At 40.7% G+C, this 27,463-nt stretch overlaps 1 protein-coding gene across 6 annotated transcripts in view; it reads right to left on the bottom strand.

Annotated features, from left to right (window-relative positions):
• Positions 1-27,463, bottom strand: part of GRM8 (glutamate metabotropic receptor 8) — a 1,285,400-nt gene that overhangs the window by 162,529 nt on the left and 1,095,408 nt on the right. For all 6 annotated transcript variants that reach the window (XM_068276365.1, XM_068276364.1, XM_068276366.1 and 3 more), the window contains one exon: positions 23,009-23,209. In XM_068276365.1, coding sequence (XP_068132466.1) covers positions 23,009-23,209 — 201 coding nt within the window. The remainder of the gene's footprint in view (positions 1-23,008; positions 23,210-27,463) is intronic.

Below are 27,463 nucleotides of genomic sequence, written 5' to 3'. Positions count from 1 at the left end.
ATTTTGGGTAAGCCCAGACACACCGGCAGCTGCTGCTCTCTCCACCCCTCTCCTTCTGTCCCCGCTGCATCTATTTTCACAGAGGGCAGGGCACCCACAGCACCCTGCCCTGTCACACCTCTTCCACCCCTGGGGCATGCTAAAAAAAACACAACATTTGGAAAGTAAAATAATTAGTGTGATAAATTTGTGATAAAAGTAAACAGGCAAACAGTCCATCCCTAGTTATTATGTGCCAAATGGAATCAGTAACAATAAAATCAGTGCACACTTTGCAAGGAAAGCTATATTTTAAAGAAAATAAAGTAAGCCACTTCGCTTTTTTGTATAACTGAAATCTGGACATCAGATATAAGCCACTTTATCAACGCGCTTCAGTTGTTAAAGAATATTTATTTTTTTGTTGTCTTAGGTCAAATTTCTTCTCGCTTTTTGCTAAGAGCAAGGAGATGACACACAGGAATATGGAAGTTAGGTTACCAATTATTACCAGCCATGACAGAATACAATGACCAGGAAGACACAAGAGATCAAGGTTTATATAACATGTGAAGGTCTGGTAGAGTTATACACTGTTTAAGCACACTTCCTTTCTGAAGTGCCGCAGAATTATAAATCCATCTGTCACTATGAAAATGAGCAGCCTTTGATTCACCTGGAAAGTAATATTCTCGAAATTACACAAGAAACTATACCATGCAGCTCATTATACTTTCAAGATACATTGGAATCTTGCACTTTTTTTTTTTACCAAATATTATTATTATTATTATTGTTATGCAACTTTTTAAGATTTTATTTGATCTTTTTCACTAACATTCGCTAGGGCTGTGTCACTTGGGCAACTGAGTTGTTTCACCAACTAGTAATTGCTAATAGACTTCAATACATTGTAATACTGTTAACAGAGATAGGGAATAATTGCTAGCACCAGTAACTAGAACAGGAGAAGAGGTTTAGCCCTCAAAAACTAGCACTACACCATATATTTGCAAATATAGAAAATATTTATTAATCAATATGCAACACAATGAGGAGTCCACCGGGGGTTCTTACTTGATCCATACCACAGCCATTGCTTACCTCCTACCTCGGCTAAGTATCACAGCTGCCTTATCTTTGCACTGTTCACCAAGTGTCACGTCTGATCTCACTCATTATTATTAGGATGCATTGGGTCACTTTACCAGATTTACTCTATGTATGTGTGTTTTATTTCCACTGTAGTATGTTTATTATTGCACTTTACCAGCTGAGTTACTGAACCCAGGTTCTTAGCCCAAAAGAGCTCTTATTTTGAGCATCTTGGTTGCTAGCATTTATCATACTAGATCATTCATTAAGTGTTATAGGCATGTTATTCTATAGGATGGATATTATGTGCTTGTGGGTATGGCTTCCTCCTTTTTAATTTATTTTAACAATGTTGTGGTGTTGCATATTGATTAATAAATATTTTCTATATTTGCATATATAGGGCAGCTTGTAGTTGCCCCTCTGCAACCCACCTTTGTGAGTAGTGTCTTACTTTTATTACGTTCCATTGATTTTGACATACTACACTATTGGGCTCCCATTTTTGTCTCCTGTATCTATTCACTAAAGGGTGTTTTTTTGACACCCACATCCCACTACTGTGATCAGCAGGGTTATAAACCTCACAACTTATTTTTTTATGGCTTCTAGTTAAGCCAGAGTTTATTTTTTACTAGAGAGTGTGACATCTCATTTCTTTATTATGCTAGGAGACTAACTATATTGACTAGTGTTAGAAGAGTAGCCTGTATTAGCAGGCAGGAGTACTGTGATGTTTCTATCTCTGCTTACTTGAAAGGGGAATCTAACATGAAGCTTTTTATCTTTCTATCTACAAATGAAACTGAAGTAGTGTTCTGACTGAAGTGTGTGCACGTATGTATCAGGGATGGTCGTAGTCAGCCAACTTTGCTACACTGGAACTACGCGTAGTTGTACGCAATTATGCTTCGCCAAACTACGGCTTTGAAATCAAATATTCGCTTTGTATGCATTTCGTAGACTATGCTTTAATATACGCAATTACGCGTAGTGCATGCGGACGCTTATGCCATTATGCGGAAACACATATGCATTAATTCCCTTTTAAATGCATGTTCCAGGAACTCTTCTATGCGTACATTTCCCTTTCCAATGCATAATTTTGTAAGCATACAATCATACGTGGAAAAATAGGCACAAATAATGCATTCGTAGTTTACTTCGCAATACACATGTTAACTACGCATAGGGGGTGTAAACTAAGCGTAGCGGTACTTCGCTATGTGTACATTTGTAAGCGTAGTTTTGAAACTTCGCCTACAAACTACGATGCGTAGATGCGAACTATGATGCGTAAATTCACACTGGCGTAGTTTCTGCACATCCGTGGTGTGTATAGTTCCATCACTATTCATTATTATCCACTGCATGTTGCTATAGAAGATCAAGCTTAAAGAGGAACAAAGGACTGAACTTCATCCCAATCAGTAGCCAATACCCCCTTTCCCACAAGAAATCTTTACCTTTATGTCAAACTGATCATCGAGGAGTCTGTGTGCCTGATATTGTGGTGAAACCCCTCCCGCAATGTGATGTCATGACCATGGCTCTGATAGTTTGCTGTTTGTGAACCTCATTGCATTGTGGGAAATAATGGCCTTTTCCAACTGCCAAGCAAGCAGTATCTCCCTCTGTGCATAGAACTCTCAGTAAATGAACTCTTCATACCCATCACCTGACAGAACTAAAGATGTCACCACCAGTGATACATTTTAGAATGTAAATCTAAATGAGGAAATATTTTAAAATGGGAAAACACTGAGTATATTATCTATACATTAACCATTTGAGGACCACAGTGGTAAACTCCCCTAAAGATCAGGAACATTTTTACTAAAATGGCCACTGCAGCTTTAAGGCCAAGCTGCAGGGCCACACAACACAGCAACACGAGTGATTGCCCACCCCTTTTCCCCCCACCAGCAGAGCTCGCTGTTGGTGGGGTCTGATCGCCTCCAAGTTGTTTCTTTTTTTAAAATAAATATTTATATCTTTATTTTTTTATTTTTTTTTACAATTTTTTTAATACAAATCCCTCCCTCCCCCCAGCCGGCCAATCCTGGCGATCAGCTGTCATAGGCTTCTGCCTATGAGAGCCGATCGCTCTCAAGTGCCCCAGGGGAACAGTCATGTCACACGGCTGTCCCCAGTGCAGCGCTGCTGCTGATCGCAGCACTGTACTAACAGAAAAGATGGCGGTTTCGCCGTCTAACAGTCTCCCGAGCGACGATCGCCGCTCGGAGACTGAAGGCAGGGCGGAGCTCCGCCCCCGAGCAGGAGATGTGTGCGCAACCTGCGTGATCTCCTGCAATAGCCATCTCCAGGACCTGATGCCAATTGGCGTTAGGCGGTCCTGGGGCTGCTGCCGCGTTTACGCCCATTGGCGTGACGCGGTCCTTAGGTAGTAAATTTGTTAAAAATAAGCAATTTTATTCATTATGTTATTTGCACTACAATTCCTCTTTAAGTTATAGAATTCTTGTCAGCGCCCCTCTTGCATTGGTACAAAATGTTTACTTTGTGGTTATCACTGTACCTACAGCATTTTTAGATACCACTACAATATAAGGGTTACACATGAGAAATGTTCATTACAAAGTTCAGTAAATGCAACCACAATACTCTGAATACATAGAGTACTTCTTAGGAATTGAGACAGAAAAAAATGGCAATGCTTTATTTACAAAAATTGTATGCATAATTAACTTTAAATAGGGTTGCATGAAATGCATATAAAAAGCAGTGCCTGAACTAGGGTTTTAAAAATAAATTAAATTACATTTAGAAACTGAACACATGGTGCAGTTTAACACAATATTTACTGCATTTCCACATGATATTTCATTAAATACTAACATATTTTTGAAACAGATACATTTCACACTATATATTCTACAAAATAAAATGTATGCCTTGCATTTCATAAAAACCATACGGGATACTTGTCTAACATTTACGTGGCATGAATTTACAACTGATAAGCACAGCTACCACAAATGGAGCACCGTAGAGGTGGCTAACAAATGGACTGTGAAGCTATTTGCTAGATGGGAGTAAGTTATTTTCATGCTGTCTATAAAAAAAATAAATAATAGTAGACACCTATTTCTTGAATCCTGCAAAGATTTTATGGTAGCTAATAAAACTTTAATTCCCTAAATACCAATTACACAATATTGCTAGCATTACAGAGAGTGTCAATTAGTTATACATGAATCTGATCACAATAATTACTGCCCTAGAGAATTAATTTGTCATTTCAATCAACATTTTGTAGACCATACTTGTAGCAAAATAACAATATGAAACTCAATAAGTCTTATCTTGACTGCAGTTGTGATTACAGTAGTTTCATTTTTTCTACGCAGTAAGCAAGCAAGTTTGATTACGTCATTTTACATGTATTGATCAAATACCAGAAAGATAAATATAAAACATAGATGTACCTAATTAGTTAAGTTACCAGTGCACAGCTCAGGCACAATAAAATATGAGCAATCTTCAAGTCTAGAAAAGTGTCATTACACAAAGTTGTACAGTAATAGAAGTTGGAAAAAATATTTTCTTAAAGATATCTTGATAGCACAGTGGTGTAGTGGATAACTCTTGGATTGCAGTGGTGGGTCCTTGGTTCAAATCGCAGCCAAGGAATTATCTGCCTGAACTTGGTATATTCTTCTCATGTATGTGTGGGTTTGCTCTGGACACTCCCCCCCCCCCCCCCCCCACACACACACACATCTCAAAAACATACAGATAAGTTAAGTGGTTTCCATGTAAATTAGCCCTAGACTATCAATAATTGAGAGAGAACAAAAGCAAAGAGAAAGCTGGCACTACTGCAGTGGCTTAAATTATTGTAGCAAAACTCGGTATCAGAAAGCTCATAACTTTGTGCAAAATTGCATATGAAAAGTTGGTACACATACCAGAGTGAGTGAGGAGGCACTGTGGATGATGTTGGGTGCTGGGTACGGGATGCCTGACAGTCGTTTCATGCACAACTGCGCTTCTACGGAGGCTGTGCTTGAGCACGCTGACGTAGGGCTTACGAAGAGGAGGAGCCTATTGCCCCACTAGTGCATGTTCTGTAGCTAGATTGTATCTATACTGCAGTGCCAACCTACCACCATCTTTTGCATTAGCCCTAGACTATGATGGACATATGACTATGGGATTAGATTGTGAGCTCCACTAGGGACAGTTAGTGGCATAAATATATATTCTGTAAAGCGCTAAGGGAGGTGTAAGCACTATATAAATACTAAATAATAATACTTAAAAACATAATGTCAGTTAAATGTCTATTATTTGGACAAGTGAATAGTAGGGTGTACTTGCTTTGTAAAGGCTTTTTGCTTTGTAAAGGCCTGACGAAGGGTTAACAACCCGAAACAGACTAGTGTCGTTGCCTGAAATGTACCACTTGAAATGTACTGTTTCACCAAACAAAGCACACAATGTCTACTATCTGTCTGAATAGAATAATCTTCTATTTTTGCATTATGAGGAATTTTTATTCATCAATATCAATATTAAACGTTTTTTTTACTATTTTGGAAAAAAGAGTTGTTGGATACAATAACGTGTGATATTGAACTTTGGAATCAAACTACTGCTTTGTGGTTTCATCCTATATACACAGACCCTCCTATACAGAAATCAGATATTACCTCGAGCATGGTGGTGTTCTCAGGTGTGAATAATTACGTTATGTATTTATTTTTTGAGAGCCCCTTTTTTCTTGGACTCATTCCCAATATTATCAAAGTGAATAGAGATCATGGCAATTTTCCTTTCTGTGTTTGCTTACTATATCTATAACATACATTTCTTTCCTGTGAAATTTACATTATTGTATTTAAATAGAGAACATAACATTATATTTTAACATTTTTAGCATTACACAATGAAGTATCCTAATTACAGCAACGAGGAATGGTGCCTGTATATTCCCTTGCTAAGATGTATTTTACAGTCAGGAAGTCAAAGAGGCAGCCCAATTCTAACTGTTAGCTGCATGTGAAGTTCAGAACTGCTCATGCTCCCTCGTTTCAGCAATAAGTGAGAACATCATTTCACAACTATTACCCTTTCTGAATGCCTAAGGTTTTCTAAGAGCATCATCTCTAATTTTAAACTCTAACATTCCAGTTCACAGCACATGGCACTGCAAAAGCTTGGCTGGCACCAAACAGTTTTGCAAGTTTACTGTATAAAATCCAATTAATCACGCAAGCCACTTTGTTGTTGGCTTTATCATTATGATGTGCATGACCTCAAGTGTTTCCTTGGACAGAATATATCCTGGAAATAGACCAAAATATACTCAAGTCACATTCTCACTAATTGGGTATTAGTTAATATTTTCTCACTGTTATGTCACCGGTTAAGGCACTGATATTTAGGAGTACATTTTCAAATAATAAATGTTGGTTTTTTATTCTGTGAACTATTAAACACTGTAACAAACTGTAAAACTCCAAAACACATAAAGAAATAAAATTGAATAGATTAAACTTATTAGCAATACTTGTTCAATCTTCACCACATAGTAAATGACATTTAAGTGTAACATGTAACTCATAAAATGCGTAACACTGATAAAATGTGAATATGTCCATTGTCCAAATACAATTAGTTAATCAATAGACATACAGTATACTTTATTTCTTAATATTTTCAACTATTTCAAGTTAACATGTTGGATTGTGAATACAAATCATGTGTTTAAATGGTGGAAACATAATGTGTTCATGTTTTTATCTCTGCTAACAAGTATTATGAGATAGCAAAGTAATAATACAAGTTAAGTGAATTGTTTAAAATTCACTCTGCTATCAATTTAATTTACCAGGTAAATTCCTGGTTGAAGTGGACTCGAATTAAAAAAATTGATACCAGTTACAGTGCTGCCCATAATTATTCATATCTCTGGCAAATTTTGACTTAAAGTTACTTTTATTCAACCAGCAAGTAATTTTTTGATGGGAAATGACATAGGTGTCTCCCAAAAGATAATAAGACGATGTACTAGAGGCATTATTGTGAGAAGAAAAACATTTCTCAGCTTTTATTTACATTTGAGCAAAAAGTGTCCAGTCCAAAATTATTCATACCCTTCTCAATAATCAATCGAAAAACCTTTATTGGCTTTTACAGCAATCAAATGTTTTCTGTAATTGCAGAACAGCTTTTTGCATGTCTCCACAGGTATTTTTGCCCATACAGCTTTAGCAATAATGCTCCAAATCTTTCAGGTTGGAGGGTCTTCTTGCCACCACCCTCCACAGATTCTCAATTGGATTCAAGTCAGGACTCTGGCTGGGCAACTCCAAAAATGTTAATATTGTTGTCCGCTAACCATTTCTTCACCACTTTTGCAGTGTATTTTGAGTAATTGTCATGCTGAAATGTCCACTGGTGCCTGATGACGTTGTTGAGAATCCTCATGTATTTCTCTTTTTTCATAATGCCATTTACTGTGATTATGTTCCCTGGTCCATTGGCTGAAAAACACCCCCAAACATTAGGTTCCCACCACCATGTGGGGATGATGTTCTTTGGATTGAAGGCATCTCTTTTTTTACGCCAAATGAATGAAACATCATTGTGACCAAACAATTCAATTTTTGTTTCATCTGACCATAACACAAAAGACCAGAACACATTCACAAACACTGGACACTGGAATACTGGACAGCCTTCTTTTTCCAGATGAGAATTGTGTACCTTATCTGGAGAAGTGGTGTCCTCCTTGCTCTGCATCCATGGAACCCAGCAGTGTTCAGTGTCCATTGGATTGTCTGCCTTGAGACATTGCCACCAACAGAGCCCAGATTCACCAGGATGACTTTGGTGGTGATCCTTGGATTCTTTTTCACCTCTCTCACTATACTCCTGGCCAGCACAGGTGTCACTTTTGGCTTCCGACCATGTCCTCTGAGATTTTCCACAGTGCAGAACATTTTGTATTTTTTAATAATACTTTGCACTGTAGCCACTGGAACTTGAAAGCATTTATAAATGGCCTTGTAGCCCTTTCCTGACTTGTGAGCAGCCACAATGTGCAGCCACAGGTCCTCACTGAGCTCCGTTGTCTTAGCCATGACTGTCCACAAACCAACTGCAGAGAGCTGCTATTTTTCACCTGTTGAATTGATTAAAACAGCTGTTCCAAATTAATCAGGGTAATTAGGATGATTTAGCTTGGGCTATTTGGGATGGTATAGAACTCAGGATTTTCCCACAGACTGTGACAGTGTGTGAAGGGTATGAGTAATTTTGGACTGGACACTTTTTGCTCAAATGTAAATAAAAGCTGAGAAATGCCCCCCCCCCCCCCCCCCCACACACACACACACACACACACTCACACACTCACACAATAACGGCTCTTGTACATCATCTTATTATCTTTTGGGAAACACCTATGTAATTTCCCATCACAAAAAAAACTTGCTGGTTGAATGAAAGTAACTTTAAGTCTAAATTTGTCAGTGGTATGAATAATTATGGGCAGCACTGTACATAAGACATGTGATACATATTAATGTTCTAATGAAAATACAGGAATACCAAGTATTTTTTAAGTGTGGTGGAGTGTACCTCCATATTCTGGTTGGCATAGGTCACTGGCATGCCAGCTCCTTCCTCCAGCCTAAACCTTCTGCATATGCTTATTAGCTGTGGGATTGTACACCTACACAAGTGTTTGTCTCCCTGTGTCACTGTGTGACCCTGAGCATTCTCATCAATTATAAAAAGAATGACAATGCAGTTTTGGTGGCAAATGGGGAAATGCATGTGGTAGAGCACACCAGTATTAGTGGTGATGTGCTTGCAAAGACGCACAAGTAAAACCTATGTTGGGTCCTTGTATGAGGCTCCTACTAATATCAATGCGCTCTACCAGACACATTGCCACATCTGCCACCAAAACTGTTCCGTTGATGCGCAAATCACATTGTATCGCTTTATATTACTCATACTACTATGTTATCATCTCAATGCCAATATTCCTATGTAAACACTCCATTTCCCTGGTAACTATTTGCAATTGATGACATCAATGCACACAGCCAAACACATCTGGTTTTAAAGGGGAGGGTTCTTTGTTATATTTGCTGGGATTTTTGTATGCCATCAATAAAGTATTTGTTATGAGTGGAGGCCTCGCGGTGTGCGCCGGTGGTGGGCCCACAGATGTTCGACAGTGTTTGGTGGACCAATGTGATCAGCATAGGCTTAGGCTGGGCAATCATATTTGAGAGTAACCATCACTGTGACAGTGGGGTGAGGAGCAAGATAAGAATTGTATGGCTCCATGTACTTACCAGAGTTGGTTTTAAAGGTTTTAAAGGGCAGGGTTCTTTGTGATTTTTGTATGCCATCAATAAAGTATTTGTTATAGCACGTGAAGAGAGGAAGGTTACTTATTTTTGTGGTTACTGTATATTGTATTACCAGAATCTCTCCTCATAATATTGAGTGGTGCTAACAATTAATCGTTGGCCACCCGATTCCAATTTTTTGTGTATAGAATTATAGGATTTCGGGTTGGACACGAATTGACCTCCAATCAGTGGAGGGTGCGGTGGCATGCGAATCAGCAGATATTACATATTAGAACCCGTATAGATCTATTTTTAATTTTTTGGTTACGGTACTCCCTATTTAGGCAGCAGACTTAGGGGTGAAAATTAATCATGGCATATGTTATTTCCACGGAAATAGAGGAAGACATTAGTGGTGCATTTCAGGGAGCAGCCAAGGAAACAGTTGTAACAAAAGATCAGGAAGAAAATATTGATCCTCTATTTAGGGAACATAAGAAACTATTATTAAAATCATTGAGGAGAAAGTGGGATATATCCACATTCAAATTTTACGTAAAGGAGCAAGTTGTACCATGGGGGCTGAGGGAGTGGATAGTTCCGGCTGAGCATTTACATACAGAGCGATTCATCAAGGTATGGAAACAAGAATGCATAAAGAGGGGGATCACAATTATGAATATGATCATTGAGAAGGAACAGATACAATTGGAGGAACTTAGTGAAGAAATTGAAATTAGTAAAGGAGAACTAGATAACTTTCAAAAACACCCAAAATTTGAAAAACTGAACAGACAATTGAAAGGGGAAATAGAAAAACAGCAGAGTAAAATCAAGAAAGAGAAATTACAAAAATTCCAGGAAGATGTGAAATCTTGGAATGACGGGGAGTTTTTTGACTGCCAGAGGGGAAGACCTAGGAGTAGATCTAGGAGTAGACAGTGGAATAGGGGAAGGAAAGGGGAACCAGAGGGAAAGGGGGAGGAAAGAGGGGGTAAAGGTGGGGTGGTTTTTTTAGAGCAGGAGGAGGACGTAGAAGAAGACGGAGACGGGGGCATAGAAGATGCAGAGGAGAAAGAGGAAGGGGTAACAAAGAAGGGCAACCTAAAAATACAGAAGGACAATTTGAAGAAGACAGTGAAAAGGCTCCAGCCGGTCAGGGGACAGAAATGAGTGATGAAACACGAAATAATGTGATTAACTTGACTGACTTGATATTTAATGAGGATTGTTATAAACTTTTGAGTAGGGGCCTTTCATTTGCCCCTATGGCAGGGGGAGACGAGTTTGAGGTATTTAAGGACTTAACATTTTTCTTGAGACGGGTGGCACTGAAACTTATGTTTGAGAACTCAGAAGGAGAAAGGGAAAGTAAAGAAACCGATGTAGAAATGACTGGTGTGAGAGGACAAATGACGATAGATGAAAGAAATTCCCTAAGAGATCTGGAGATGTTACTGGATGAGGGAAGAGTTGAGACCTTGGAGGATAATGACGAGTGCCCCCAACTTCTTAATCCAACCCCTCTAAAAGTCTGCAAAAAATCTAGATTCATGCCCCAATTGAATTATAAACTAAAAGCTTTCAAGGACCTTGTACAGAGGGACTTGGAAAAAATAGATTGGACCCCTAAAAAACACAATTCCGAAGATCCACAAGGATAGGGAAAACCCTCCGGGCCGCCCGATTGTGTCGGGGATTGACGGCCCGTTGGAGAGATTAGGAAAATATCTTGATGGAAAATTGAAGCCTCTGGTTGAGGTTTTACCCTCTTTTATTAGAGACACTGGAGATGTATTGGGGGTCCTGGAGGGGCTCCCGGTCTGTGATGAGGATCTCATTGTAAGTGTTGATGTAGAGGGTCTATATACATCCATACCCCATGAAGTGGGGATGGCAGCTGCAGCCTTCTTTTTGAAGGAGCACTACCCAGACTCCCCTTTGCACAACAAATTTTTGATTGAAGCTTTGGAATGTGTTTTGAAATACAATTGTTTTGTGTTCGATGGTCGGTTCTACCGCCAGACCAGGGGCACTTCGATGGGGGCATCCTGTGCTCCGGCCTACGCTTGTCTTCATCTCGGGCTATGGGAGCGGCAGGACGTCTACCCTATGGGCCTCTTCCAGCGGCATGTACGCCTGTGGTTGATATTCATAGATGACGTGCTCCTGGTCTGGCAGGGAACCAGGGACCAGCTCGGTCAATTCATGAGTGAATTGGGGAGAAATGAAAGGAACCTTAAGTTCACATTTGATGTGGACGAGAGGGAATTAACTTTTTTGGATCTAAGAATTAGAAAAGAGGGAGAAAGAGTAGTTACAACAACTTATAGGAAACCCAGGGCGGGTAACACACTGTTACATTACAGTAGTCATCATTTGATCTCTCAAAAGAAAGCAGTACCAAGAGGTCAGTTCTATCGACATAGAAGGAATTGCACATTAGACAGTGATTTTGAAAGAGAAGGTCGAGAGTTGGGGGAGTGATTGGTACAAAGAGGGTACCCAGAGGAATTAATTGAGCAAGAATTCCAGAAGATACGAGAAAAAGGGAGAGAGCAGGTCCGTTGTGGACGTTTGCCTAAGAAAAAGATCATAAAAAATGTTGGGGATAAGGATCCGGTTAGGTTTGTAATTATGTTTGGATCACACTGGTATAGTTTACAAAATGTGTTACAGAAGCACTGGAATGTGCTTATGTTGGATCAGAGAATTGCCAGAATTGTGGGTGACAGGCCCTATATGACGGCTAAGAGGGCTCTAAATCTAAAAAATATGCTGGTGAGATCAGAGTTTAATAGTATTCCGAAGGAAACGTGGTTGGGACGATTTCCCCAAAAATTGGGAATGTTCAGTTGCGGTAACTGCTGTGTTTGTGATTTAGTAGAGAGAACAAAAACTTTTAGGAATACGAAGGGTACCAGAACATACGAAATTAGAGACAGCATTAACTGTAATTCTGAGAGAGTTGTGTACTGTATTACATGTCCTTGTGATCTACTTTATATCGGGAAAACGAAGAGACGATTGGGAGCAAGGATTGGGGAACACGTGAAAAATATTGAGAAAGCAGAAAAAGATAGCCCCCTAGGTCTACATTTTGAGAAATATCACAACAAGGACCCCTCAGGCTTACGCTTCAAGGGGATTTTGAAACAAAAAGTGTCGAAAAGAGGAGGTGATATTGAGAGGGAACTCTATAAAATTGAAACCAGTTGGATCTACCGACTAGGTACAAAGATCCCACAAGGACTAAATTCTGACATCAATATGGTGTATTTCCTGGAGTAGGAGTTGATATAAGTTGTAATAACAAAAAATTACATTTTATACATCTTGAAAATTGATTGCTGGCTGTCTACATGCGGAAAAAGTAAATATCATTATAAGAACAGTATGGATTTTGCTTTATAACGGACTGTCCGCGGCTTGCGTGTAAAATGAATTGAATTGCATTCTGTATGCCCTTCAATAAATGGTCGGAGTTACTGTGGGGAGTTTTTTGAGGAGCAAGTGTAGCCATAAGCCTGAAAAGACTGTGTGCCAGCCCATAGAGGGTTAAAGGAAAGGAGGAGTGTGTAACCAGATAAAAGGGAAGTCTATACCTGAGAGCCCTAACCCATTACGCTTTGAAAAAGCCACGTGGGTGGGGTGAAACACGTCAGCTGGAGATTCCTGGTTGAAGTCATGTGAGCGCTCACGAAAAGGAACCTACAGCGCCTGTCCGCGGACCTCCGGGGGAAGATTGTTGAAGTGACGCACCGGCTTCAAGCTGCGGGCGGACGAGGACGTCGGGGGACCGGTCTGCTATGCGCCCTGAGCGGAGCTCCCCCGTGAAGATTTGCGGTGAATGCCGGTAGCGTAAGTGCTAGATCAATCTCTCCACAGCCACACCTGCCACGGGCTGATTGTTTACAGTATCAGCTCTGCTGCCTATTGAGGACTATGCTTGAATAGATGGGCATACGGGCTTCCAAGGAGCTGCAGTGTTTATGCAGGGGGAATTCCTCAGTGGAAAAAGGGAATACCTAACGGTAACACCATAAACCAGGAATACACCATTGCATTTTAGAGACACTGTGCAAGGAACACACAGGAAAGTCACAGCCTATTGGAGGAAAAAGCCAAGTGTTGATCAGTTTGATTATAGCAATAGTGCATACAACATTAGATGGCCATCTAGCAGTGTGTGAGTGGAGGCCTCGTGGTGTGCGCCGGTGGTGGGCCCACAGATGTCAGACAGTGCTTGGTGGACCAATGTGATCAGCATAGGCTTAGGCTGGGCAATCATATTTGAGAGTAACCATCACTGTGACAGTGGGGTGAGGAACAAGATAAGAATTGTATGGCTCCATGTACTTACCAGAGTTGGTTTTAAAGGTTTTAAAGGGGAGGGTTCTTTGTGATATTTGCTAGGATTTTTGTATGCCATCAATAAAGTATTTGTTATAGCACGTGAAGAGAGGAAGGTTACTTATTTTTGTGGTTACTGTATATTGTATCACCAGAATCTCTCCTCATAATATTGAGTGGTGCTAACAATTAATCGTTGGCCACCCGATTCCAATTTTTTGTGTATACATCTAATTTCCTGCCTAAGCCTTGCCCCCCCAGTTCACCCACCCAATAGACTCAGCAGAAGGGGAATTTTACATTTCTATTTATTGCCAGTTTGATCTGTTTCATGTATGCTTGATAAAGCAGGGGTGTCCCCTACTTAACAGGTCACAATTAAAAGTAAACTAAACAGCATTAGCGTTGTGGGTAACTCTGCTTTGTCTGCTTGCTTTGTCTTTTCATACCTTCACTTAACTCACCTGCCAGGGACATTTGCCCATACTGGCTTGGCACTTTTGATTCCACAGCTACCTCCTACACCATCCTGGAACCCCCATTACTGCCAGTCCTTAGCCTGGTCCCTAGCTTAAGAGGGTTAAAATCCATACAGCATGCAGGTCACTCCAGCCTCTACAAATAGGTGAGACCTTTGCTTTTCAGCTTTGCACATTCAATGCTGTCTATGTGTGTACTTTTTTTCTCCTCTCTGTCTCCTTATCCAGCACTGTACAAGGTAGCTACACTCTACAGCTACACTCTACAGGAAGCTGTCAACTTGTAGACTCACAGCTCTCTCTCTGCCAATAATCTTATTGTCAGATCAGACATGTTACTCAAAGCTACCATTCAACTCCCTCCAGAACTGGCAACAAAAATGTGCTTGAGGTTAAAACTTTCAGTTTAAACTTGTAGACGTCCAAATTATGTGTTGAAGGCTCACTATTTCAATGTTCAAAATCAGGCTACATTTGCACTGGCTACAGACCAAACCTATTTTGTGTAACCATCTACTTAATAAATACCAATAATTGGGCCTGATCCAATTCCCCTTTTCTCCCAGTTTTTTTTTATTTTAGACAGAAGATGAAAAATTATCTTCTAGGGCAAAAGTGATCTGGATCGGCACCATTGGCTTTTCCTTTATAATGAAACATGTGGAATGTCCTACATCATTGAAGGTATGGTTACATGTAGAGTAAATGCAGGTTTAAAGATCTCCTGTGTCTGTAAATCTAGATTTTCACATAGTGGTCTACTCAAAACTACTGCACTGAGTGATAGGAGACTTTAGCATTTCAAGTAAAGGCACAGGGAACATTTGAAAAGGTCAATTACAATATACAAAAACGAATATAGATGTAGTTTTTTTATAGACAGGGCTCATATTATGAATCTAGCAATCATTTTAATTACTGTGATAGTTATGTTGATGAGTAATTGCTCGATAGTATTGGCTTAGTTGTAATGGGCCTTTCTCCCAGGTGATTAATTATGAATATAGATCAACAGCCTACAGCATAGTGAGCAGACCCAGACATTGTGGTGTTTAAGGAAGAAAATATTAATTTAAATTTTAAAACTGTGCTGTGTACAAAAATAGACTAAGACCATGAGAACTTAAAAGGCGAGCAATATTGTTTTATATTGTAAATCCATAAAAATGAATAAAGGTCACCGAAAACTGAGTTCATGCTCCATTAGTTTTCAGCCATTTTTTTGGGGAGAATTGTGTTTTAAAGAGAAAGTTAGAATTCTTTCTCTTTAAAACACAAGGCAATTTCAGCTTCAGTACTAGCAGTACAAATAAATGGTGACAAAATAAAGTAATATATGTCCTGAAAAAATACTACATTTGTTTGAATTTACATAGTTAAGCTCAAAGAAAAGAGCGTTGCAAAACTGTAAAAAATGGTCTTGTAATGAAGGTTGTATTTTGTTAATGAAGTGGTTTAAGAAGCCATAAAATGAAAGATGGGGTATGTACTTAGAGGGCTCTTGATCTAATCCCTCTACATGTTTTCCAAAAATAAACAAAGTACTTGCGGTTACAATTTACAATGGGTGTATGTCAAGGAAAGATAATAAGCTTGCACCATGTTTGTCATTGAAAGAGTAGTGGGGGACTTCTAATGGATGCAGCAATTAACCACTGCTGAAGGGTGAATGTGAGCTGGCTATAGTCTAAATGTGCTCCTCATGTCATGGTTAAGACTGTGTAGCATCATAAGAACAAAATGTGTTTGCACTGATCTGAAAATGAACCTTTTTATTTACTCATACACTGAGTGTAAGGGTACAACACTGGCAAATGGAACTTGGGATGACCAATAGGGTGGATGGCCAGGGATGATAAAACTGAACAACTAACAGCTGTTCTGCTTGTAAAATGATCACTTGATCAGAGCCAAGCATTCGTTTTGCATGCAAAAGAGCTGTTTGGTGGATCTCAACTTCTGCCCCCACCTCCTGGGGTACCTAGAGTTCCATCTATCAGTATTATATCTTTGGACTCTTGTGCACTCATGAATAAAAGGCTTCATTCACAGATCAGTGCACTTATATTTTTTTTTCCTTTTGATTTTTCACTTTAAAATGGAATTTCAGACAAAAATATTGTTTTACATTTCAAAATGTGGATGTTACCTATGTTAGAAAAACAGCATTACGCACAATTATTTTTATCAGTTTACATGGTGTTGTACTTCAAATTATTGTCACAATTTCAATAAAAGTAGCAAAATATAATATTTAAGAGTATATTTAAAGAAAATACTTTTAAACATACTAATCCTTCTCAAAATAAATCCTGAATGAAAAAACTAAACCATGGATTGGCTATCTGTGGAATATTTATAGCGATAAAATACCTTGGTTATTTTACCTGAAGCAAAAAGCAGTTTCTATTCAGAAGCTGAATTTTCAGTGACCTTGTACATTTCCAAAAAGGCTGCCTGCTGTGGTCAATGAACTTGATAAGCACTGCTGCTAATGTTTGTTGGTTTCAGAACCATTTTTAGCTCATGCTATGGCAGAGGTAGTTCAGGAAGCAAGCCTTTAGAACAGTCAGGCTATTAACATTTATATTTTACTTTTATTTGGAAATTATATACCTCAAGAGTACACTGTTATTTGTTATCATCCTGAATCAAAACGTCTTGCTGTTATTTGTTTGCAACACAACAACTATTACAAGCTGTACTGTTATATAATTTGTAATACTTACCTAGTTTTCAAAATATTATTGACCTGTTTGTGCTGATACTGAACTTAAACAGGACTGTTTAATAATTTTAACTTGTTTGTTTATAAATGCATCCCTAAAATGTATAGCCAATGGGCAAATGAACAATTTTTTCTATTTCATTTCCCCTGATGGATGAGACAATAAGGTCATCATAGCTTGTGTGGAAAAGGAAGGCAAAATATGGCACTCCAAGCCAATCATTACTTTATTTAGGGCTGGTTCAGACGGACGTCTGCGTGGCGTCGCATCTGGGGGCGTTGCGGCGGCTGCGCGGTCAGGCTTTCAGTAGCCTTTGGTTGCGTCGTGATGCGGTCGCGTTTTTCCTTCCCCTAGGGGAACATTAGCCGTCGCGGTTGGCCGCTCCCTGGAAGCAACATGTCGCTTCCAGGGGCAGCCCGAACGCTCGCGAAAATCGGGACCTGAACGCCGCGTTCGGGTAAAAGCGTGCAAAAGCTCGGTGTAAACGCTCCCATTCACTTGAATGGGAGCGTTTACCGCGACGTTCCGAACGCTTGCGGTAAACGCTCTGCAAGCGTCCGTCTGAACCAGCCCTAAAGATTGTTACAGATTACAAAACAGTACAGAGGCTGCCTGTGTCAAGGGCATCATAGCTTTTTTTAACTGTTCTGCAGCTATGTATTTTAACCACCCTGGCGGTATTGACGAGCTCAGCTCGTCCAGGAAAAACTTGCTGAAAGCGGTATTGACGAGCTGAGCTCGTCAATACCGCCAGGGAGATTTCTTGTTTCTCTTCCCCGCCGGCTGCACTTTTCCCTCATCAGAGGGATTCCCCAGGATGGCTGGATGCCTGCCAGCACGCTGTGGGTAGCGATCTGTGCTACCCACAGCATACAGAACTAGCATCCAGCCACCCTGGGAATCCCTGTGCAGCCGGCGGGGCAGAGAATGTGTGGGGCTGTGCAGGGATTCCCCTTCTTTGTCGGCGGGTGGCTGGTGCGGGGATCCTCTCTGTGGGGGGGCCGGGGATCCCCGTACTGTGCATGCGGGGTGACCCTTTTGTGTGTGCGGGGGGGCGGGTATCCCCTTCTATGGGGCTGGTCTTGGCCGGTCGGGGACACCCCCTTCTGTGGTGGGGGGAAGGTGGGTGTCCCCATCTATGTGGGCTGTGGGTGGCCTCTCCCTCCTCTTCCCCATCCCTCCCTCTCTGTCCCCCGTGTCCCCCCCCCCCCCCCCGATCCCGTGTCTCCCCCCTGTAAGAAGCCCTGATCTACTCACCTGAGGGCTTTCTCCTGCGGCGGCCACGATGGACACCCTCCTCCTCCATCGCCGAAGTCCCGGTCTGTGTAATTACAGTACGCGGCTTGGTGACGTCACCAAGCTGCGTACTGTAATTACAGAGAACACGAGACTTCGCGATGGAGGAGGAGGGTGTCCATCGTGGCCGCCGCAGGAGAAAGCCCTCAGGTGAGTAGATCAGGGCTTCTTACAGGGGGGAGACACGGGATCGGGGGGGGGGGGACACGGGGGACAGAGAGGGAGGGATGGGGAAGAGGAGGGAGAGGCCACCCACAGCCCACATAGATGGGGACACCCACCTTCCCCCCACCACAGAACAGGGTGTCCCCGACCGGCCAAGACCAGCCCCATAGAAGGGGATACCCGCCCCCCCGCACACACAAAAGGGTCACCCCGCATGCACAGTACGGGGATCCCCGGCCCCCCGCACAGAGAGGATCCCCGCACCAGCCACCCGCCGGTGCTCCAACACTTTATCCTACACGTCGAACTAACCTACATCCCATAGACTTTTACTATCCCTTCCCCTCCCCCAACCCTAACCCCTAACCCTCCTGCTATACGTTTGATAGTGGATGTAGGCAAATTCGACGTGTAGGTTATCACGTCGGAACACCGGCAAAGAAGGGGAATCCCTGCACAGCCCCACACATTCTCTGCCCCGCCGGCTGCACAGGGATTCCCAGGGTGGCTGGATGCTAGTTCTGTATGCTGTGTGTAGTGGGGGGGACACAGGATCAGGGGTGAGAGGGGGGGCATGGAGGACAGAGAGGGAGGGATGGGGGAAGAGGAGGGAGAGGCCACCCACAGCCCGCATAGATGGGGACCCCCACCTCCCACCCACCACAGAAGGGGGTGTCCCCGACCCACCACGACTAGCCCCCATAGAAGGATGATACCTGCCCCCCCCCCCCAATGCACACACAGAAGGGCCACCCACACGCACAGTATGGGGATTCCCCCCCCCCACAGAGGGGATCCCCGCCGGCCACTACCAGCCAGCACAGAAGGGGAGCCCCCCCCACAGAAGGGACACCCGGCCACAGTTAGGGGGCATCGGGGGCAATGGGGTTGGGGGGGGCAGAGGCACCCGCAAACCTAGCTCCCTATACATATGACTCCCTAGACCTGGCTGCACATCTGTCTCCTATACACCTGGCTGCACATCTGTCTCCTATACACCAGCAAACATCTTGCTCCCTATATACCTGGCAAAACATCTAGCTAACTACACCTGGCTGCACATCTGGCTAATACATCTGGCTATACATCTGGGTCTTATACTCACCATTGGCATGCTGATCCCTCGCCGCGTACCTCTGATAGCTTCTCCAGTGCCTTCTTCCATGTCCCTTGGCGGATTTTGCTTCTCCCTTGGCGATCACATGTCCCCCGTCGATCGGCGTTGATGGCACCAATGTCACACAGCATCATCAAAATCTCGCAGCAAACACTTTTTTTTTATTGAATTCAATACAATAACCTGTATTGAATTCAATATAAAAAAAATGATTGCAAAAAAAATTGGTTGAAAATTATTGGAAATTAATTGAACCACTTTTTGCACGGAAATCCTGGGGAAATAGAACGCCAGGGTGGCTACGTCAGAACTGAATTTTGTTAAAATGTATCAAAGTCGATGAGGAAAAAATCCACGCACATTTTTGCTAAAATTCATGTTTTTTGTTAAACTTTCATTTTCCACAAAGAAAAAAAATCAATATATTTCTGATAAAATTTTAGCTCAAGCAAACATTTAATTCTTATTGTAAAAACAAAGTTTGACTAAATTTCCAATCATTTCACTTTTTTTTATACCAATTGATATTGACATTGACAGAGCTTTAAAGCTCTTGTTCCCTCCTGCCACTAAAGCTCACTGCTTTGCAGATAAGGGATGTGCTCCTTTTCAAAATAAGTTGTCCATAGCCTAATCATAACACAAACATAATACTAATCACAGACTCCCCAGTAGAGGTCAATGAATCCCGACTTGTATTTGCTAGTTGTAATTTTGTACAAGCATACATTTTATATGGGTGTTTGTAAACGTAGGTACCAGCTCAGTTTGGTTATTGCTAATATTATACTTTTGGCAAAGTGACAGTACTTTCATAAGAGATTTTCCATGTTTTTCTAGTATCAATCTGATTGAAGCAGATAGTCTAGATGCAGACTCTGCCTGATAATTTGGGCACCACCATACGTCACAATAGAAATTACGGCTATGGTGGTGGCAAGTTGGTAATTTGGGTGCAGGGTAAATTGGCGACTATGGTGTTTGCAGGAGTTCCACAAGCTTTCAGAATTAGTGGCAACAGCAGTATGACTTAGCAGCAAGGAGGCTCAATAGCTGTGAAGGTTAGTGTTAGCTGTAAGTGGGTGGTTAGTGTTAGGCGTAGGTGGGGGTAGTGTTACACTTTGGTGGGAGGGTAGTGCTAGGTGTAGTTGGGGGGTAGCCTCTTTCACAAAGAAGGCTAAACTGGATGTTTGTTGGGTAGTTCGACTCCAAAATGCTTCCATCATTTTTATCATGATGTTTTTGGCTACAGATTTGCTGAACATGGATGCCCTGTTGCATTCATTTTACAGGCAACTATGTCCTTCCTGTAAACAAAAGCAGCTTTTTCTTGTACGCCATAAACAGAAAAATCTTCAGAATTATTAGTTCAAAAATTATAATCATGTTTTATTTCTCTTTGTGTTCTTTTGTACACTGACAACATATCAAATGTGAAAAGAATACCAAAGTCAAATAACAATTAGGGATGAGCTCAAATTTTCACACATTTTTCAGTAATTTTTTTGCATCAAAACTTGCATTTTCGCCTGACTTGAAATGTTTGTGAAATATAATGGAATTTTTGTAATATACACATTTTTCTAAAATTAACCACTGCCTAGAAAATGTTTTTGTTCCATGCCCATTAACTTAAATACATTAAAAAAAACATTTGCATGTTTCCCCATACATTTTTGCATATACACTAATTTAGTGAATATGTTTTTTTTTGTTATGCCTAAAGACTTCAATGCATTTGGTAAAAAAAAAAGAGAAAAATTAGTTTAACCACTTCAGGAGGACCACAGGCTTACACCCACCTAGTGACCAGGCCATTTTTCACAACAGAGGACTGTGCAGCTTTGTCAGCGTGCTGCACGGCCCTAGAACTAAGCACACAAATTAGGTTTTCCTCCTTTCCTCTTGAGGAGGCCTCTGATTGCTGCTGCGATCTTTGTTTTTTTTATTACAAAAAGGGAGGCTTTTCCCTCCCTCCTTTGTCCCTCTCCCTCCCTCCTTCCTCCCTCTCCCTCCCTCCTTAGCCATCCGAAATCACCATAGGAAAGCGATCAGCTCTCTTCCCCACCTCTCAAAGGCATCAGCCTATGAGATGGCTTCATTCCTCAGCCAATCTGAGGGACGGCCGAGTGTCCCCCGTTCAGAGTTGCAGGAGACCGCAGCACTGTACAAAGGTAAGCAAAGGGGATTTCTATCCCCTTTAGGCTGGAAACAGTCTGCTAGCTGTGATCATGGCTACCAGGCTAACCGGCAGGGAACAATTACGCATGCGTTCCCTTCTTAACTTCAGCTCCAGGACTTGACGCCAATCGGTTTTAGGTGGTCCTGGAGCTGCCGCCACGTTCACGCCCATTGCCGTGAAGCGGTCGTTAGGTAATTAATCATGCCCCTACATTTTCACAAATGTTCTCATTTGTGTGAACATTTTATATTTTTGCAAAAATAATAGCAAAACAAAAATGCCACTAGTCACCCATCATTACAAACAATACAAAATTAAACATTTTCCCAATATATTAGACAAAATGAACACAAAAAACATAAGACATTACAAAGATTAAATACATATATATCTAAACTCCAATAATTTATTTATTAACAAACCCTGCTCACTGCCATGGAGGAAGTCAATGTTGAATAAAAGCAAATTTTAAAAAAGAAAACATCTACACTAATTTCAGCTACATACACCATATAAGCATAATGCTTACATTTTATGAAGTAAATACGAAAATACACAAATTCCATATATATATATATATATATATATATATATATATATATATATATATATATATATATATACATATATATATATATATATATATATATATATATATTCCTAATGTGAACAGAGAGTAGTCAAGCACAAACAGGTCATGAAGAGGGCACAGAGTGAAGAGGTAGAAGCAATAAGATATATATTTATTTCTTAAAGGGACAGACATAATGTATTTTGCTTATATGGTATCTGTTACTGAAACAAGATAGTAGATATTTGTTTTTTCATTGCTTTTTTCCATACTCCTTGGTGGTGGACAGGGTTTAATAATGAGAAAGGTATTTCGGTTTATGCCATTTATTTTTTGTCTGTATACTTGACCTACTTTTCCTTGTTGCTTTTGTCTCTTAACTACTGACTAAGATAGTAATAATCTGAAAATTTGTATGGCACTTTTCTCCTATCTGACTCAAAGTGCTCAAGAGCAGCAGCCTCTGGGATGCGCTCAAGAGGCCACCCTTAAGTGTTAGGAAGTCTTGCCTTTAACTCCTTACTGAACAGGTACTGACCCTAGCCAGGATTCAAACCCTGATCTCCTATGTCACAGGTGGTGCCCTTAACCAGTACACTATCCAGCCACTCATATGAAGCCGATGCCAGTAGCATGACCATGTGGAAATAAACCCTGGTTGTTGAAAGAATTAACCAAAAAGTAAACAAAATAATTTACTTACCATTAAAATTTACAGCTCTAATGTACCCAAGAAGATCTTTCCCATCAACAGGCCTCATTCTTGAGCAAAGACCCACATAGCCAGGACAGAAATCTCTGTGCATGCTGTGAAGAGCATGAGCCATGGAGTACACTGCATCAATTACAAACTGAACTTTTCCTTCTTGTTCATAACTGGAATCTCTTCCAATTTTTTCTAGTCCTGTAACACATAATGACATCAGAAATGTTACATTTCAAGCAAGTCATCTGAACATTTGACATGTGAGATTGGTAATAAAGGAATCAACCTTTTACAATATGAATAATCCATACAGTATGGATATTATTTATTGGCCAGATGAAACGTTTGCATGCTTAAAGTGGGTCTTTGTGATTGTCTCAAAGGCAACCTGAAGTGAGAGGTATATGGAAGCTGCCATATTTCCTTTTAAGAAATACTAGTTGCCTTGCTAGCCTGCTCATTCATGCTCTGCCTTTAATACTTTTAGCCATAGACCCTGAACAAGCATGCAGCAGATCAGGTGTTTCTGACATTTCTGTCAAATCTGACAAGATTAGCTGAATGCTTATTTCTGGTGTGAATCAAGCACTACTGCAGCCAAATAGACCAGCAGGGCTGCCAGGCAACTGGTATTGTTTAAAAGGAAATAAATATGGCAGCCTCCATATGCTTATCACTTCAGGTTCCCTTTACGTTTCCCCATGTTTTGCCTTCCCGAACACATACTCACACTGTATGCAGTATACTGCAAAAAACATTGTGAATACCTAAATAACTGTCTTATCCAGGTGGCCACCTGACAGTCAATCAATTCTCATTGTTGAAAGGGGTCTGTTTAGTTAAAGGGCTGTTCAGCCAAGCCAGCCAAACTGCTTGGAATTTGGTGACTGCTGAAAAATAATGAGTGAAATTGTTCAGTTCCACTTCCACTGCTTTTAAATAACTCCCAAGCAACTTCCAGCAGTAGCACTATTTGAATAGCTAACCTAATGCACTGCACAATTAATGCTGGGAGATTAAATGTCTGCTACTTTATATTGCCAGGTTGGGGCATATACTAGGTGATAACAACATCCAACATCCAATATTATTTTTCTTCTCCCCGACCCCCCCCCCCCCCCACACACACACACACACTAATCTACGGCTGCTGTTTAGTAGAACAGGGCAGCACTGGACAGTTGGCTTATGCTGCGTACACACTGGCGACTATGGTCGTTTGAAACAGCTCATTAACGATCGTTCCGCCGACAATCGGGGAAAGAACTTTACCCAACGATCATTAACACGAACAACAAAAGAACGACATTGGGAAGATGGAAATATCCAACCTGACGGATCATATCTACCGGCAATCGTTACAAAACTATAGTGTGTACAGACATCGGCCGAGAACGATCGTTACAAGGGCCAATGCGCCTGCGTTGAATTCTGCCCAGCTTCAGTACTTACTTTGTAGAGCGGCCGTAAAGATTGTTACATTGCTCATTTCAATTAAACTTTGTTTTCAAGTTAACAATCATATATTTGTATCTATTGTAACTTCATGTCAGTGTTTTTTTTTTTATATATATAAATATGTACGCAACATATCCTTCTGATCGTTCTTTTCTGCGAGAACTATCGTTAAAATGTGTATGATGATCGATGCATCCCATCGTTGCATACCAATCTTTCCAATATCGTTCGTCTGGTAACTATCGTTCTTTGCAAACGATAGTTATCGCAAGTGTGTACGAAGCATTAATCTGCAAAGGTTTAATTGAACTTATGTTATTCATTTCCAACTGAAGCAAACTGGATGACTGCTATTTAAGCCCATTTTGATTTTATAATAGATTTAAGCAGCAACACCACTGGAAACCCCCTGATCATCATGAGATTGGTGGGTAAAAATAGTAGCTTTAGGCATTTAAACCAAGCATGAATGTTTGGGGAATGAGAGAAATATATATTTTTATTGATATAATTTATTCTATTGCTTATGCGATGGTTAGTCCTAGTAACAGTTGCACTCCTATGTGTAGAGGTTGGAATGTTTTCACAATATTTAGGTATGTTGAACTTATACATATTTATATCAGCATTTGATTTGATCCAGTGGAGAACATCAGTATTTACTGCGATTTTCTGGAGCTAAGGACTCAAACCCCATAAGACTTGATTCCTTGATTCTCTTGTCTCTCTCTTTTCTAGCAATTACTAATTATTTGAAGAAAAAGAACCATCATTGATTTTTTTCTCTCCTCTGAAACACTCCAGATTTCTAGAGTTTTGTTCTGTATTAAACAGCTGACTGCTGTTATTTAAAGGTCACCTTCCACACTATTCACATTTATTTTAGCATAATTTAAAGAATGAAACACTGTAATTTTATTTTTATTTGTTCACATTATTTAAGCAAATTAACAAGAATGCATGCTGTCTGCCAGCTCATGATTCCAATAATGCCATCTGTTAGGTTGGATTAAAATACATCTATTCTGTTAACAACAGCAAACATAGTAAGCTGAAAACAGTAGAAACAGTTTCCTTTGCTGTGACTGTATCTGCAGCATTTGCCATAAACAGTGGTTGGGGTGAAAGAAGAATTTGGGTTTTGGCACATACCAAATAATTAGACATAATGGTGTCTAATACCAGAAAGAAAAATGCATGCCATGCTAGTCACATGACAGAACATTTGGCTTTTGGTAGGCAAAATAAAAGACATTCACTGTCCCAGGTTTTGCTATTTTACCCTACATGATATGATATTATGTTGGTGATATTTATCATATTTGAAATGGCTAGCTCAGCAGGTTTAGAAATCAGTGCTGCTGCTAATTACAGTGCAAGGGGGGTGTGAAGGACACAGGCGGGATCTGAGGACACAGGAGGACATTACAATACAGGGAGTGCCCAACATCACCGTGGGTCGGAGGTTCATATCGGCATATTGCAGGTGTCTGTAAGTCAGGGACTCCCTGTATTTGGACTATATGATGCAGTGCTTTTTCCCCACCTCTTTTGGGGGAGAAAAAGTGTGTTTTACAGTCAAAAAAAATACAGTAGTTACATTAGTTACAATTTTGGGTTAAACAAGAACAGAAAAAAGAGGGACAACGAGATCCCAATATAGTGTAGTATGTATTGGCAAGGAGGTATTTAGTTAAGCATGCATCGTTATTCTCACAAATGTGGGTTACCACTAAGGCAACCACTGTGAAGGCAGGTGGGAAGATTAGAACTGTTCTCACTCAGGATTAGGAAATCGTTCTCTGTAGATTGGAAGAAGAAGGTGGGGTAAAACACCTCTCTACCTGGGGTGCACTTAAACAAGGTAAAGAACACAGGCGCCAGCAGAAGAAAATCAGCTAAAATTCTTAAAGAATAGGAGAGGTAGTGGTTGACTTACCTATTACAAAGGACATGCCATAAACATAGTGACATTTGAACAAAGGAAATGTATTTATACACTCCACATAAATTTGCAACGCATTTCGCATGCGTGACCCTGCTTTATCAGGCAGTAGAAGGGAGCATACAGCTAATACCATCCAGTACCAGAACAGAGGCGCTTAAAATGGACCTGGACGGTATTAGATGTATGCTCCCTTCTACTGCCTGATGAAGCAGGGTCACGCCTACGAAGGCCCATTTGTTCTCTCAATCTTATCAGTTTTTCTTCCTTTTTGAGTCCTTAAAAAAAAAACCTGCCTCCCCCTTTCCTCTCTTTGTGCAGAGCCCCCCCCCCAGTCCTTCAGATGAGAAAAATAACTTTTCTAAATTACTTCCAGAGTCCCAAGGCCTCCCCTAGAGCTCTCTGAATGGTACCAAGATGTTTACTTAGAACCGGTTATTAAAGCAATTCTCACTTCTGCCATCAATTTGTTTTTCAATATAACTCCATGTTTTCATAAAGGAACCCATACACTTCTCTTTGGCAAGGGAAATATTTAATCTCTCTTTTCAAATAGTGTTTGTGGTTCATGTTCAACTCTGGTCACATCTGGGTCTTCAGAAAACAACTATGCAGTAAACAATACTCTTCTTTCCACTATCAGTACTATATGGAACAACATCAGTGTAACACTGCAGTATTTTTCAATTCCCTGCCACCTTTCCTGTCTTTGTGCAGAGCCCCAAGTCCTTCAGATGAGGAAAATAACATTTCTAAATTACTTCCAGAGTCCCCAGGCTTCCCCTAGAGCTCTCTGAATGGTACCAAGATGTTCACTTAGAACCAGCTATTGAAGCAAGTCTTACTTTTGCCTACACTTTTTTTTTCAATATAACTCCATGTTTTCATAAAGGAACCCATACACTTCTCTTTGGCAAGGGAAAGATTTAATCTCTCTTTTCAAATAGTGTTTGTAGTTCATGTTCAACTCTGGTCATATCAGGGTCTTCAGAAAACAACTATGCAGTAAACAATACTCTTCTTTCCACTATCAGTACTATATGGAACAA

Source organism: Hyperolius riggenbachi, chromosome 3 (genome assembly GCF_040937935.1).
Source record: "Hyperolius riggenbachi isolate aHypRig1 chromosome 3, aHypRig1.pri, whole genome shotgun sequence".
NCBI classification, from domain to species: Eukaryota; Metazoa; Chordata; class Amphibia; order Anura; family Hyperoliidae; genus Hyperolius; species Hyperolius riggenbachi.
The sequence above is the reverse complement of the archived record's forward strand: the minus strand, read 5'-3'. Positions and strand labels throughout refer to the sequence as shown.